The 15,753-nt window shown below is 36.3% G+C and overlaps 1 protein-coding gene across 1 annotated transcript in view; it reads left to right on the forward strand.

Moving 5' to 3' along the window:
- Positions 1-2,127: 2,127 nt before the first annotated feature.
- Positions 2,128-15,753, forward strand: part of GRM5 (glutamate metabotropic receptor 5) — a 155,258-nt gene continuing 141,632 nt past the window's right edge. The window contains exon 1 of the mRNA XM_017515413.2: positions 2,128-2,452. Within this exon, the coding sequence (XP_017370902.1) occupies positions 2,128-2,452 (325 nt within the window). The remainder of the gene's footprint in view (positions 2,453-15,753) is intronic.

Raw genomic sequence — 15,753 nt, forward strand, 5'->3', positions numbered from 1 at the left:
GACAAACTTTTTACAATTCCCATTAAATTCAGTGAATGAATGGTGAAGGGTAAATTGGAGCCATTATAATCTTACATTTCTTATGTAATATTCATAATCACAGTGTTACATAAGAGCGAGCTAATGTTAACAAAAGGAGCAATTTAAATTCCCACTTCCTTGGAGAATGGGGCTCTGCTTGACAAACAGAGCTTCCTGTCCCCTTTGCAACACGCCCACACAGCTCCTCGAGTGCCAATGAGACCCACACTCTCATCTCAGTGATATAATAAACCCTCCAAAACAGAGGAGAAAATGAGGCAAACAAGCCCACTTCATTTCAACTTGTCAGCTTTAAATAAAATCTTCTGGAACTGAAAATGGGAAACTTGAGGGAAGATAATGTGTGAAGTAACCAAATTCAACACTGGGACAAAACATACTACAGCACTACTTTTTTCTTGATCTGCCACAAAAAGTTTTTGAAATTTCACTATAGGTGATTTTTAATGAAATATCTTTTTGTCAAGGAGGACTTAGAAGAAGAAAGTGTTCATTTTGTTTATTTTTTCCCTTCTCTCCACCCCACTGATGCCTTAGCTAATATCTCAAGTCATCTCAAGCCCCTATGATATCTTAATGAGTAATCTGTGACTTTTGGAATAACTCCCAATTATCAATATTTATGTCAGAGTTGGTACAGCAGAGCATACTGAAAAAAGTGCATGCTTTCTGTATAATTTAATTATTTACATAATACTTTCTTGGTGCTGATTTTTTATGCAAAATATTGGACCATGCTTTCTGCATAGAAAAAAAAAATGTTAAGGGCAAAAATGCATTGAAAGGAAAGTAAAAGTAAATTAACATTCTGTTAAATGGAAATATTTGAGTATCACTGAAATAAGCAGTGATTGGTAGTGCAAATCTCTTCCTACGTCCTGTCCCCAGTACCCACTGCTCTTATCCCCAGCTCACTTCCTAACGCTTTTTTCCCGCCTTGCACTTAGGAGGCTCTAATCTGTTATTCCCCTTAATTCTGTCCATATTCCTTCTCTTCTCTCTTTGAGGTTGCTTGTAATTTTGTCAAATTTTCCCTCTCCTCATACTTCCTTAATGAGCACTTAGATTTCTTCCAGGGATACATAGTACCACTGGGTTCCAGCAGACAGGCAGCACAAGCTGTGTATATTTCAAAGCCAGTGAAGAGGGGCGAGTCAGCTTCCTTCTTTCTTAGATGCTCTAGGTTGTGCCCAAATTGTATGCAAGCATCTTTTCATGAGTTTTGTTTTTACTTCCAATACTATGTTTCATACATTTTCAAAATCATTGTAAAAGATTTTTTCTTACTCGTTACACTCTCCTATAGCATTATAATATGAACCCTCTGATTTCAAATCCTTTCATCTTAAAATTCCCAAATAACTTTGAGTAATCAGTGCAAGAATGATGATTATGTTGAGGAATATGATCCCTTCACCATTTTTGATGGCACACTGTTGAGAAGTTCTTTTGGGCACTGTAATATAAAATGTGATTTCAGGTATATATTTTTAATATATTTTACAAATTCCATGGGATAGGAAAGAGTGTATGGACTACGGACTACAAAGATTTCAGTTTGAGGCTTGACAAATCAACATTTAATAGAGTGACCATAATCGGCAAACAGTTTTTGTAAACCTCTCTATCATTCACTTGTAAAATACGAACAAAAATGTTGTGTCGCAGGATGATTAAATTCATACTAGGCATGTTTGGGGGATATTTTTGATTCTTATTTTGTGACCATTATAATTATTATTATAAAGCCAAAAAAGAATGTATTTAAAGTTAACTTGACCTGGCTATTAAATGTCTATTAAAATGTGAATGATGGTATTATGCAGCTTCCATATATATATATATATATATACACACACATGCACACACACATATACATATATACTATATTTTACAACAAGTAAAATTCTGCCAGAAGCTCTAGGTTATTCTCTACAGTTTAAGGTAAGTGAGGCTAGTGCCTTTTGGTAATCTTAAACCCAAAGTATCCACGGTTTTATTGTAGTTTTTATTCTAACAAGCTGCTATATCAATAATCACCTCAGTGTAATGTCGGACCATCATGTGGTCTGAAGGATCTATTTAATGACTAATCCTGTCAAAAGGAAAGCAAATGGACTCATTTGCTTAGGAGATATCTGTTCTAAGCTGAGGGTGTTTTTGTTTCTCCACAGTGATGGCTGGGCTGACAGGTATGATGTGACAGATGGATATCAGCGAGAAGCTGTTGGTGGCATCACAATCAAGCTCCAATCTCCCGACGTCAAGTGGTTTGATGATTATTATCTGAAGCTCCGGCCAGAAACAAACCACCGAAACCCGTGGTTTCAAGAATTTTGGCAGCATCGTTTTCAGTGCCGACTGGAAGGGTTTCCACAGGAGAACAGCAAATACAACAAGACTTGCAATAGTAAGCAGATGTATTGTTTCATTTAAAGTGCATAAGGCTGAGCCTCCAATGTAAGTTAACCATGTCATGGGGACAGTGGCTGTAATTTGTTAGAGGAGAGGACTTACATAAGCAAAGTAGGTATTGCCACTTATGGTGATAAACAGGTTTTAGTTTCATTAGGAAACACATATCAGAGCAAGTATTTAGTAGTATTTTATGTGATTATTAGATAATTTCTATTTGTATCATCCAAAAAATTGAATGTGTTTCCATACAGCATTGTGCTAAAAAGATCATGTGAGCTCCAGAATGGGACTATTTCTGACATCCTTGAATGCAGTGACTACATTCTGCTCATTTCTATTATCCAGAGGAGTTCCCACAGTGGAAGCACATAGTAATGGTTTTATATATGTACAAAGAATGAATAAATGAGTATTGAAGGACAGATCCAATTGTTACTTCCATCAAAAAACCATAAAATAGTACCAGGGATTTGCTATATATAATTGTCATGATGTTTCAGGAAACGTAACTAAAGTAGAGTAATTCATTCAATCATCCAACAAATAAGAGGCTAAGAAGGTACCAAATATTGCTTTAGTTTTAAGAATACCAGGATGGAGAAAGCTAGTTCCTGCCTTCAAAGGTTTACTCTCTTGGAATGGACATAGTAATGCCAAGAAAAATTGCAATTAAGCATTATAATTGATATGATAAGAGTTTAAAATTAAAATTAGAGTTTGGGTTAATATTATTTGTGACATGTCCAAAAGGAATATTGACTCTAATAACCAGGTAGAGCCAGCATATACTGTCTATATCTATATCGATATCATCTATATTATATCTCTAATATCTGTGCCTGCAAATGTTAAAGTTTGTTAAAATTGGGAGGATTTTTTTGGGGGGAACTGACTTATCCTACACTGTGTAATAAGAAACCCATATACATTTGCATAGGAGGAAAATGCAAATTGAACATGGAACATGCTCAAATTTTTAAAAGATAAAATGTTAATAAATTATTTAAAATCTTACTAGAGTAAATACTTGCTCTGATCTGTTGTTGTTAGTTGGTGATACAGGTGCCTTTATCCATGGTGCTGGAATATCAGAATTTATCCATGGTGCTGGAATATCAGAATTGATTAGAGCAGTGGGCTTAAAATTTTGGTCCATGGACCAATTCTACCTCACAGAGAGTTTGTCACATACCAACAACAAAATGGTAAAAATAGGAACAACTTGGTAAGCTATTCATAAAGCTTTCTCCCTCTGAGGTCATGTTCATCCTGTGTTTCTGGTATCAGTTTGTTCTTTTAGGAAATAATGGAAATAGTAAATGGTGCTTTGTGATTGTTTTTAAATATAATTGCTTTGTAAAACAAGCACCCAGCAATCCTGTATCAGTTCCTATTTGGGTAGAAGGGGAAGGGAAGAATGCTAGAGTGTGGGATAATATACCTGTCAATGAAATCCAGAAATCATTGCAACATACTGTGAGAGTGTGTTCCCTTCTTTCCCACTTTAGATCCTGCTATGTCCAGAATCTTCAAATGCTTACTCATTTCCTTTGTTTTTATTTTTATGGAAAAATATGTGAGAAAAAATAGCATTGTCACTTATGGCTCATAATTTCAAATGTATCTAATTTAGTATTTTAACAGTTCTATCTAGTTTCTGAAGAAAACAAACTTGTTTCCTCTAGAAATTTGGGAAGCATATGTCCTTCTGTGGTCTATCCTATGTTTGTGTACTTATTAGTATGTGTAGCTTCATTGGAGGACTTATAAAAGGTAAGCAGTAGCTCTGATCTCATCTCCAGTTCCTCTTTATGAGGAATTGGTGACAACACTAACCAGTGTATTTAAGGGAATTTTTCCAGTTGATCTGCACCCTCTTTCTTTACTAATTTCTTCTTTTCCCACTGCTTTTTGTCAGAAATGTCTCCTCCTAAAAATAGTTCTTTGTTTCTCTGATTCTTTATTTGCTGGAAATCCTGATTAAATATAGTCTTGAAAACTTTAACTGATTTACATGAAAATATCATTTCTATGGAAACCATTCTGTAAAATCCTTCCTTGACCTTGCTGCTGTAGCTCTCTGTCTCTCAGGTGAGCACCTTGGTGTGATCTCTCTGCTCAGAATCTGTTCTTTACTGCAGTCATGGAAAGCACCATTTAGTCCTCCAACTTGGGATCTTATCTGATAATAGATGTCATTTGGTACATAAACATGGATTACTTTATATGTAGTGCCTCTGTTATATTTCTGAATGAGGGATGTATATTATTATCCTCATTTTAAAGCTAACAAAAGCATGATTTAAAGAGACAAAATAACCTCCTCCAGTCATGTAACTCCTAAGCACTGAAACTTAAAACTGAACTCAGATTTGTCTAGAGTTTAACCAATCTGCTGGACTAAACAAATTAAATATAACAGATTTAATAATCACCATCAAATCTGCATTATATAATAGTCAATATATAGATCAAAGATACAAGAAAAAATAATTCTTAGAATTATTTATATCTTACTATGAAGTACAATAAAAGATACTAAAATATTCTCTACTCTCTACTTTTGATTCTAGTTTTATGTAATCCAGTGTCCACTGAGCATTTCAGCCCTATCATGTATGAGAGTTTAAGTTGCTCCACCCCCTTGTTAATACTTGTTTTTTCTTTGGTATTTTTGACCATCTGTGAATGTGTAGTTCTACCATATTGTGATTTCACCTGGCTTTTTCATGATGTATTTCAAAGTTAAGGTCCTTTTCATATGTTTTTGGAAAGCTGGTATCCTATTGTGTCTGTTCAAGACTTTTGAACATTCCTCTGAGTTTATTATCTTTTTAATATCTATTATAAGAGTTCCTCATGTAGTATGGATATGAGTCCTTTGTCAGCTATATTTATGATAAAATTGCCAAATCAGAAGTTTGGCTTATTATTTTACTGTATCTCTCATTTGCTACTTGTTTTCTTTTTGTCCAGTTTGTTATTTAGTTCTTTATTCTTCTGTCTTTTCTGCTTTGTTTTGTATTAATCAATAATTTTTATTATTTTATTCTCTCAACTTTTTTGCTTCATCTGTTTGTATAATTTATTTAGAGTTTTCAATAGAAATTACCAAATGAGTCCTTAGTTTAAAACAGACTATTTTAAGTTCTTATTCACTTTCAAGAAGCTTGCAAGTATTTAACTCTATATACCCCTTCACAATTTTTTTGTGCAGTTGCCAAATAGTTTACTTTTATATATACTCTATGTACCAAAGGACTCTGTTGTAATTGCAGCCATAGATGATCAATCATTTTGTAGTTATTGAGGCTATCATTCTTCATTCCTTCTTATACTTCCAGGCTTTCATCTATCATTTCAGCCCGAAGAAATTCCTTTAGTATGTCTTATGTACGCAGATCTACTGTCAAGAAGTTGTACCAAAATTTTCCTGAGAAAATTTTTATTTCATCTTTGATTTTTAAAAGATATTTTCACTGAGCATAACATTCAATATTGGTTTTGTTTTGTTTTCTTACTTCATTCTTATTTTTTCTTTAAAAATGACATTTCATTTTCTTCTAGATTTTGTGATTTCACTGAGAAGTTAGCCATCATTCTTGATGTGTTTCCTGTGGTGGCAATATCGCAATATGTCTTTTTTATTTTAAAATTGTATATATATATTTTTAAGTTTTAGTGACCATGATGAACTTTGGTGTAATTTCCTTTATATACTACTTTCTTATGGTTTCCAGAGCTCCTTAAAGCTGTAGAATAAAGGCTTGCATCAGTTAAAAATTTTTTCCCTTAAACATTCCTCTTGCTGCATTTCTCTCTCCTCTCCTTCTACTACCCAGTTACACCTCTGTTAAGCCATGTGACCATGTCACAAATATGACTTATTTTCTGGATAGTCTTTTCTCTTTCGTCTCTATGATTCAGAAAGAAAATTTGGCCTATATCTTGAGGAAAAGGCCAGCTAAAGTGTGAGGAATCTTCATTCCTCAAGTGAGCTTTTCTTATAAATATTACAAAACAATTTAAGATCTAAATCTCCCTCTTCAAAATCTTGAGCCTCTCATGCAGCCCCCAGAATCAGCAAGGGAATCATGGGAGAAAATATTCCCATGCTTTTAGGGCTCCTGGAATTTATAAAGTGTCATTTTAATAACCAAAAGCATTACTGGTGCTTCTTTTTCTAAGGAGTATCTTATACTGGGTTGAATTACCACTTGCTACCCCTTCCTTAATTCATGTCTTTTGCCAGAACCTGTATGATCTTCTTTAGAAGTATAACTAATAAGGATAAAGTGTAGTAGGGTAGGCCCTTAATTCAGTATGATAGATATCTTTATATAAAGAGGAGAAGAGACGTAGACACAGAGAAAGACCCGAGGAGAACACCATGGGATGGCACAGGCAGAGACTGGATTGATGCAAGAGCAATCCAAGGAATTTCAAGGATTGATGGTCATCACCAGAAGTTAGGAAGAATTCTACCTAGAGTCTCAGAGGGAGTATGGCACTGCTGACACCTGATTTCAGTCTTCTAGCCTCCAAAACTGGGAGGCAATCAATTTCAACTGTGTTAAGCCACCCAATTTTTGGTTCTTTGTAATGGCAACCTTAGAAAATTAACATTCCTGCATGTAAACCTAGAGAGATCCTCAAACTGAATTCTGCAGTCAGAACCTGCAAGTATTCTAGGCAATAAAAGAAGCCGATGACACCTTGCTTCCTTGATGCTCTTCCCTTTGTGTTAGTTCTTTTTGTTTTTGTTGCTTCTAGATATCTTCACTGCCTTTAAAAATTTTGACTTTTGCATTTCTTTCACCTTTTCAAGTATGCAGTAAAGGAATTTTCGGTTGCTTCCTTCTCCATCCGACCTAACACCAGTTCTTCCTCTACTCTTCATTCTTAGTTGTTGCTACTCCTGAAACTCTAATGTTGTTGTATAAATAAAGCTGTCACTTGTGATGTCTAAAATGTTTGTAGCTTTGTTAATTTTTGTTATCATTCTAAGCATTTAAAAACTTAAATCAATATACTACTATGGCCCTTAAATGTTTTAACTACATGGTATTATTAGAGTACAGAAATATATATTATTTACCGTGACCTTGATTTCAGTATGTTTTATTTAAATTGCACAAATATGGAAAACCTAAATTACAAATTAAATTTAGTAATACTATATTAAAAGTAATAAGAATATAGGTTTCCCCTAATTGTATATTAGTACATTAGTACATTAACAGTAATACCGTAAGCTACAAAGAATTAAGTTAAAACTGTTTCCTAATAATGATGTTATTCTACTTTTTTAAGGATGATTTCCTTTACAACCATTCTGTCACTCACATTCAGTTATTGTCTCTTTTCTATAAATTTTCTATAATTATAGAAAAATTATAATTTTTCTATAATTTTCTCTAATTTTTCCCTGTCATCTACAGTAGTTTCCAGAAGCGTCACTGAAGATCTCACCTAAATCTCCTAAGGGCATCTCAAACTTAAACATCTAAAATTAACTTCATTGTAACTTCTATAACCACCACCTCAAACTTTAGGTTCCTCCTTTTCATATCCCCAGTTTAAGTAAATGATAGACTCATCCATGCTGTGTCTCAAGGTGTAGGAGTGAGTAGCCATCACCTCTTTCATCCACACAGCCAACTGGTGACAAAATAGTGTTCATTCTACTGTTTCAGCATTTTCTACTTCTGTTCCCTCCTTTTCATTGTTCACATGTCTATACTTCTGTTTTCAGCATACTTTTTATTATCCCTCACTTTAAATATTAAAATCTCCCTATCTAATGTTTTTGATAACAGCTTTTTTCTTCTCCATTTGATGCTAAAAATTAGTTTCAGAGGTCTTCACCTAAAGAGCAAATCTCATTAATGTTACTTCCATTCATAAAGATCGTTCTTGCTTCTCCAATGTCTGCAAAAAGAAGCCAACCGAGCTCTGCTCCAGTCAAAACTCCTCAAATTGGTCATTTATATTCTTTATGCCTCATCTTCCATTTCTTAAACTCATGAAATCTGTGTTCCAGCCACTTCACAAATCGTGATCTTTCATTTTAAAATTGCATGCCCGGTTAAGTTCCTGTGCTGCTGTACATGTTAAGTCTTGTTCAGTGAAAAGTCTACTTCAAAACATTTGTCAGTACCAATGAATTTACATTCTCATGGTTTCTTTTTTTTTTTTTTTGAGACGGAGTTTCGCTCTTGTTACCCAGGCTGAAGTGCAATGGCGCGATCTCGGCTCACCGCAACGTCTGCCTCCTGGGTTCAGGCAGTTCTCCTGCCTCAGCCTCCTGAGTAGCTGGGATTACAGGCACGCACCACCATGCCCAGCTAATTTTTTGTAGTTTTAGTAGAGACGGGGTTNGCACCACCATGCCCAGCTAATTTTTTGTAGTTTTAGTAGAGACGGGGTTTCACCATGTTGACCAGGATGGTCTCGATCTCTTGACCTCGTGATCCACCGCCTCGGCCTCCCACAGGGCTGGGATTACAGGCTTGAGCCACCGCGCCCGGCCCATTCTCATGGTTTCTAACCGCTCCAATTTCCTGTTCTTACTTTAATTTGCTCACTTTTCAGTTAATTTATCTTTTGTCTTCTTTTTGCTACAAAGAAACCCAGACACTGAGAACAGATAACATTCCCTCGTTTTTTGTTCCCAAGAAACTACTCATACAACCATCTATATGTGTACCAAACTACTATTAATAAAATGAAGATTAAATAATGTGTTCAAAGCAATGTAAAAGTACATTGGCAATGAAGTTTCTCTGGGTTGTAGCAATGTCATTTATTGATCCAGTGGTGTTTAGTAGGTTGTGTTTATCTTAAAAATTCATGTACCATTGTGATTTTTGAACTTCTCTACATTAATGCTTTACTGTAGTAAGAGGTTACCTTAATAACCACTCCGCCATAAAAGTGACCCTTTGGTCACTAGTCAAAATAAATTTCTTTCCATGTAACATTCTTCCACAGCACTCTCCTGTACACACTCCTACTCACCTACAAACTTTTTGCCACCACCATGCTTATTTCTCTCCCTTTCTTTTTCTGTAATCTTTCCCTCCTCTCTTCTCAGCATTTATACACAACAAAGTAAGTTTCCCTCCACTTCCTGTGTAGAGCTATTTAGCTGTTTCTTTGTTTCCTTGTATCTTTCAAAAAATTCTACCCTTGGACAGAGACGCTCACCTTTTGAACCCTAAACTACTTTGGGATAAAGTTACTTTGCCACTCAGAAACTAATTTACTGCAGAGAGAAAAATGATACCATCTACAAAGGCTGAAGTAACTACAGTCAATAGAATGTTTTCTTGCTGTATTACATTAACAAATAAGTAGAATTTTTCATATTCTTAGACCAGCATGTAAACATTTATATTCATCTTTCTCCATTAAATTATAAATATCTGAAAGAGAAGAGCTATCTTTGTTATCTCTGTTTTTCAAATCTCTATCACAATGCCTTATATTATAAAGCCAGCATTTTATAAATGTTGTTAGATAAATGTTATTTTATTTCTCATAGTGTTAAAAAGCTGGAGGACCTAGGACCACAGTCCCCAATTTGTGGGCTGCAGGCACTGTGGGTCACTGTAGATGCTTAGTGTGGGTCTAGAATCCTCATGTAACTGAGCATTGTTCATGGACTGAAATATGCCTTGCATCTTCTTGTGTGTACATACAAGCTGTTGCAGTTACAAAATTATAAATTAAGAATTACTGAAATCATAGTTGTTTATTGCCATATTCTCTAAATCAAAGGTACTAAAAGTACAAATAATATTTGTAGAATGTGTGCAGTTTTTGACATTCAAAGGGTTTTTTATATTTAAAAAGGCTGGTCACACTAGCTTGGAAGTGCTTCTTTTTCTCTTACAGTAAGTTTCCATCTAGTGTTGTCTACAATCTCTCTGACGAGTATGTCTCACCAGTATTTGAAGTGGGTTAGTTAGAGGATACTTCCTGGTGCATCAGAATGTCGTCTTCTGCCTATGCCCTTTGAAATATTCATTAATGACTTAGCCATTGCTCAGAACAATTAAGCATCTTTCAAACTTAAAATCTGACTTTTTAAAGTCTACTGAAAGAAAATAATTGCCTGGGAGGGAATACAGGAACAGTATTTTAAGAGCCAAATAAAATTAAATTAAATAACTGCTACAGCTAACACCCAGATTAGAGATTCCTCGTCCTTGCACAACATTAACATTTTCAAGATTGTATTTGGAGAGAACAGAAATCTAGTGTGAGAAAAGGATTCCATGGTTACATATACTGGGGATTATTCCCTATCCATATTTTAGAGACTCAATGTACATCAACAGGTTGGAAAATGACAAATTCTGCTGTGAAGAAATTATAATAAAATTATAATTTTAATGTAATTATAAAATCATTTCTTCACAGCAGTTTTTCACAGCAGAAATTATATATCTATGTTATATAAATACATAAAATATTACAAAAGTATATATTTAGGTGTGTATATATATATATATATATATACACATACATACACTCCTAAATATATATATATATGTGTGTGTGTGTGGACACACGTGTGTGCGTGTATGCTTGTGTATTTGTCCACAGTTTCTGGCTCATAACTCCGTGTGTCCTTGTACAGAGTTTTGTTATAATATTAGGGTCTTTTAGGCCTCAGAAGCAGGCCTCAGAGGTAGACCTCAAAACTAAAAATATATTCTAATCTTTCCTTGTCTTTTTAGCTTTGGGCAAACTATAAAGAAATTATTCGACCTACTTTATCTTATTGTAGATCATAAGATCTGCCTTTCAGAAGGGATCTTGTCCTATATGCTGGAGGAAAGAATGCCACACAGAAAGGCTGATATAATTTAGATATTTGTGCCGTTCAAACCTCATGTTAAATTGTAATCCCCAGTTTTGGATGTGGAGCCTGGTGGGAGGTGGTTAGATCATGGCAGATGTGTTCTAATGAACAGTTTAGCACCATCCCTTTGATACTGTTCTTGCAATGGTGAGTGAGTTCTCACCAGATCTAGGTGTTAAATGTGGCATCTTACCTCTACCCTACTCTATGTTTTGTTCCTCCTCAGGCCATGTGATGTGCCTGCTTCCACTCTGCCTTCTGCCATGAGTAGAAGCCTCATGAGACCTCCCCAGAAGCAGATGCCAGCACTATGCTTCTTGCACAGCCTGCAGAACCATGAGCTAATTAAATGTTTTTCTTATAAAGTACCCAGTCTTAGGTGTTTTTTTATAACAATGTAAGAATGACCTGACACAGGAAATTGGTACCAAGGAGTAGGACATTGCTATAAAGAAAACTGAAAATGTGGAAGCACATTTGGAACTGGGTAACAGGCAGAGGTCAAAAGAGTTTGAGAGGCTCAGTAAAAGACAGAAAGATAAGGGAAAGTTTATGACTACTTAGAGACCAGTTATATGTTAGTGACCAAAATGATAATAGTGATATGGACAGTGAAATTCAGGCTGACAAAGTCTCAGATGGAAATGGGGAACTTATTGGGCACTCATGAAAAAGTCATCCTTGTTATGCCTTAACAAAGAACTTGGCTCATTTTGTTCATGCCCTAGAGATCTGTGGAAGTTTGAACCAAAGAATGATGATTTACAGTACCTTGCTGAGGAAATTTCTAAGCAGCAAAGTGTTCAAGATGTAGCCTCACTTCTTCTAATGGTCTGTGCTTAGATGTGGGATCAAATAAATGACCTGAAATTGAAACTGGAACTTAAAAGAGAAAAAGAGCATAAAAGTTGGAAAAATTTGCAGCCTGACTACATGGCAGAGAAAGGGAGCTTTTTCAGGTGATAAATTGAAGCAGGCTGTGGAGCAACCATTTGCTAAAGATATTTGCCTAACTAAAAGAGAACCAAGTGCTATCCAAGATTATGAGGGAAAGGCTTCTTAGGCATTTCCGAGACCTTGGTGGCAGCTGCTTCCGTCACAGGCCCAGAGGCCTAGGAGGAAAGAATGGCTCTGTGGGCCTAGTCCAGGGCCCTGCTGCCCTGTGCAGCCTCAGAACACTGTCACCCACATCCAGGCCACTCAAGCTGTAGCTGTGGCTCAAAGAAGAACAAGTATATCTTGGACTGCCACTTTGGAGAATGTAAGTCATAAGCCTTGGTGGCTTCCACATGGTGTTAAGCCTGTAGGCATGCAGACTTCAAGAGTGAAGAATGACTAACAGCCTCTGCCTAGATTTTAGAGCTGTATGAGACAGACTGGGTGCCCAAGCAAAAGCTTGGGGAGGGTTGGAGCCCCAGCAGAAAACTGCTACCAGGGCAGAGTGGAGAGAAAATGTGAGCTTAGAGCCCCGACACAGAGTACCACAAGGGAACTGCCTAGTGCAGCTGTGAGAATGCGGCTACCATCATTCAGACCCCAGAATGGTAGATCACTGGCAACTTACACCCTGCCTTTGGAAAAACCATAGGCACTCAACACCAACGCGTGAGAGTAGTCATAGGGGTTGAACCTTGCAAAGCCACAAGGGCAGAGCTTCCCAAGGCCATGGGAGCCCACCCGTTGTGCCCTGGAAATGGAACATGGAGGCAAGAGAGATTATTTTGGAGCTTTAAGATTTAATAACTTCCCTACTGGGTTTCAAACTTGCATGGGTCCTGTAGCCCCTTTCTTTTGGCTAATTTCTCCCTCTTGGAATGGTTACCCAATGCCTATGCCCCCATTGTATCTTGAGAGTAATTAACATATTTGATTTTACAGATTTATAGGTGGAAGTGACTTGCCTTTTCTCAGATGAGATACTGGACTTGGGACTGTTGATTGAGTTGACTCAGGAATGAGTTAACATTTTGGGGGGCTGTTGAGAAGAAGCGATTATATCTTACAATGTGAGAATATGAGATTTGAGGGGCCAGGGCAGAATGATATAGTTTGGATATGTCTTCTCTCTGAATCTCATGTCAAATTGTAATCTCCAGTGTTGGAGGTGGGGCTTGGTGGTAGGTGACTGGATCGTAACGTAGGTTTTCTAATGAATGGTTTGGCACCATCCTCTTAGTGCTGTTCTCATGGCAGTGAGTGAGTTATCACAAGATCTAGTTGTTGTAAAGTGTGGCATTTGCCCCACACTTCACTCTCTCTTGCTCCTGGCCATGTGATGTGCCTGATCCTGCTTCACCTTCCACAACTTGTGAGGCCTCCCCAGAAGCATATGCTGGTGCTGTACTTCCTGTACAGCCTGCAAAACGGTGAGTGAATTGAACTTCTTTTCTTACAAAGTACCCAGTCTCAAGTATTTCTTTATAGCAATACAAGAATACCCTAACACAGAAGCCAAGAAGAATCTACACTTTTTGTCCATATTTTTAATGATTGTCAGTCATGTCTAATTAATGACATCTCTATTAAAAGTCCACAAAGAGAGAGGGTTCAGATAGACTCCAAATAACTGAAATAATGGAGGTTCCTGGAGGATGGTGCACCCAGGGAGAGCATGGAAGCTCCATGCCCTTTCCCCTATACCTCACTGTAGACATCTCTTCATATGTGTATTTGTAATATGTTTTATAATAAGCTGGTAAATGTAAGTTTCTATGAGTTTAGTTAGCCACTCCAGAAAATCAGTTGAACCCATAGAGAGGTCATGTGAACTTTACCTTGAAGCTGGTTGGGCACAATTTCTGGAGACCCAGACTTATTACTGGTGGGAAGAAGGAAGGTGGTCTTGTGAGACTAATCCATTAACCTGTGGGATCTGACACCATCTCCAGGTAGATGGTATTAGAATTGAATTGGAGGACTCTCAGCTGGTGTTTCCTGCTGAACTGACTGCTTGCTTGTTCATGGAGAACCCTATTTATGTGGTCACAGAAATCTTCTGTGATGACTGTTGTTGAGTGAGAGAATAGAAAAAATACAGTTTGAGTTTTTTAACTCTCAGAAGTCTGAACTCACATTATTTAAGACTGATTAACACCATACTTTAGGAAATACTGTACTGGAACAATAATAGTAACAGACATTGAAGAAAAATATTGGTAACATGATACTAATGCATGTGGTAAAATATCAGAATCAGAAGCCCATTTATGTCTTCATATCAGACAAAATTAATTAGTATTTCATGTGAGAGTATTGGCTTAATACCTATTCTTGGATTATTTATATTTTAATATGTTTCATTGCCAAAAAAAAAAAAAAGTTTGTCCATGTTGGAGTCAGCAATAAAGAAATAAAACATAAAGCCATATCAAAGCCCCAAATATGAAAGTTTTGAGAGAAATAATTTTACACGTTTCTTATTTGAATTCAGAGTTTAAAAAATGAGAGTAATTATCCATTCAAATAAGTGTTTAGTGCAGGCAGTTTTTGATGATGAATATCCACTGTCAAAAAATACTCAATGAGATCCCAGAAGAAAACACTTGATTTAGAAACACCCATTTTCTACAAACTCCTAAGGCACTTGAATCTGAAACCAAGATATATTAAAGATATTTAAAATACACCAAATTGAGACCTGATAAGATTGTTGAATCAGTTGCTTGAGGCAGACAGGTGCATTGTAAAAAGCACTGGTGTTATATCTAGAGGACTGATACAAACACTCAAACTGTAACCACTACTAGGCTTTTCTGAGTTTCAGTTTCTTCAAGATGAGGATTTTTATTAAGAATAATACTGAACTTACGAGATTATCATGAGGCTTAAAAATGATGATGTATGGGGAAATGGCTGCTTCTTATGAAGATGAAGTAATAAAAATGAAATTTACTCTCCTGCTTGAAACAACAACAGCAACAAAACCAGACAAAATACAGAAAACGAGTTTTCAAGACAATGGACCTCAAACAATGAAGCCAGTTCATCTCAAGAGACAAGAGATAAAAGATGCATCCCTTCTGAGGTGCAAAAATGGAACTGAGCTCAAAGAGATCAACAAAGATAGAGTTTACAGAGCATAGAAACAAGAGGAGAGAACTGCATGAAGAGAGAATGCTGGAGATGTGTAGATGCTCCCTCCTGAGTATTCAGCTGAGTATTGATCGAACATGCCAACATGCACGTGAGGATGCTGCAGACCCGGAAAAGAACCACCTAAACAGAACACTGTTCCCAGCAATCATATGGGAAAGGAGTCAGACTGGAAAAAACAGGTAGCTCAGACACTGCAAACAATATTTTAAGGACATATTCTAGCATTAAATACTAGGAAAAAAAGACACAAACCAATGACCACAGAGTCTACCTCAAGAAATGAAATTTGCATTTCAAATGAAGAAGGCAGCACTTTCAATTTGAAA

This window comes from Cebus imitator, unplaced genomic scaffold, assembly GCF_001604975.1.
Source record: "Cebus imitator isolate Cc_AM_T3 unplaced genomic scaffold, Cebus_imitator-1.0 Scaffold549, whole genome shotgun sequence".
Taxonomy (NCBI): Eukaryota; Metazoa; Chordata; class Mammalia; order Primates; family Cebidae; genus Cebus; species Cebus imitator.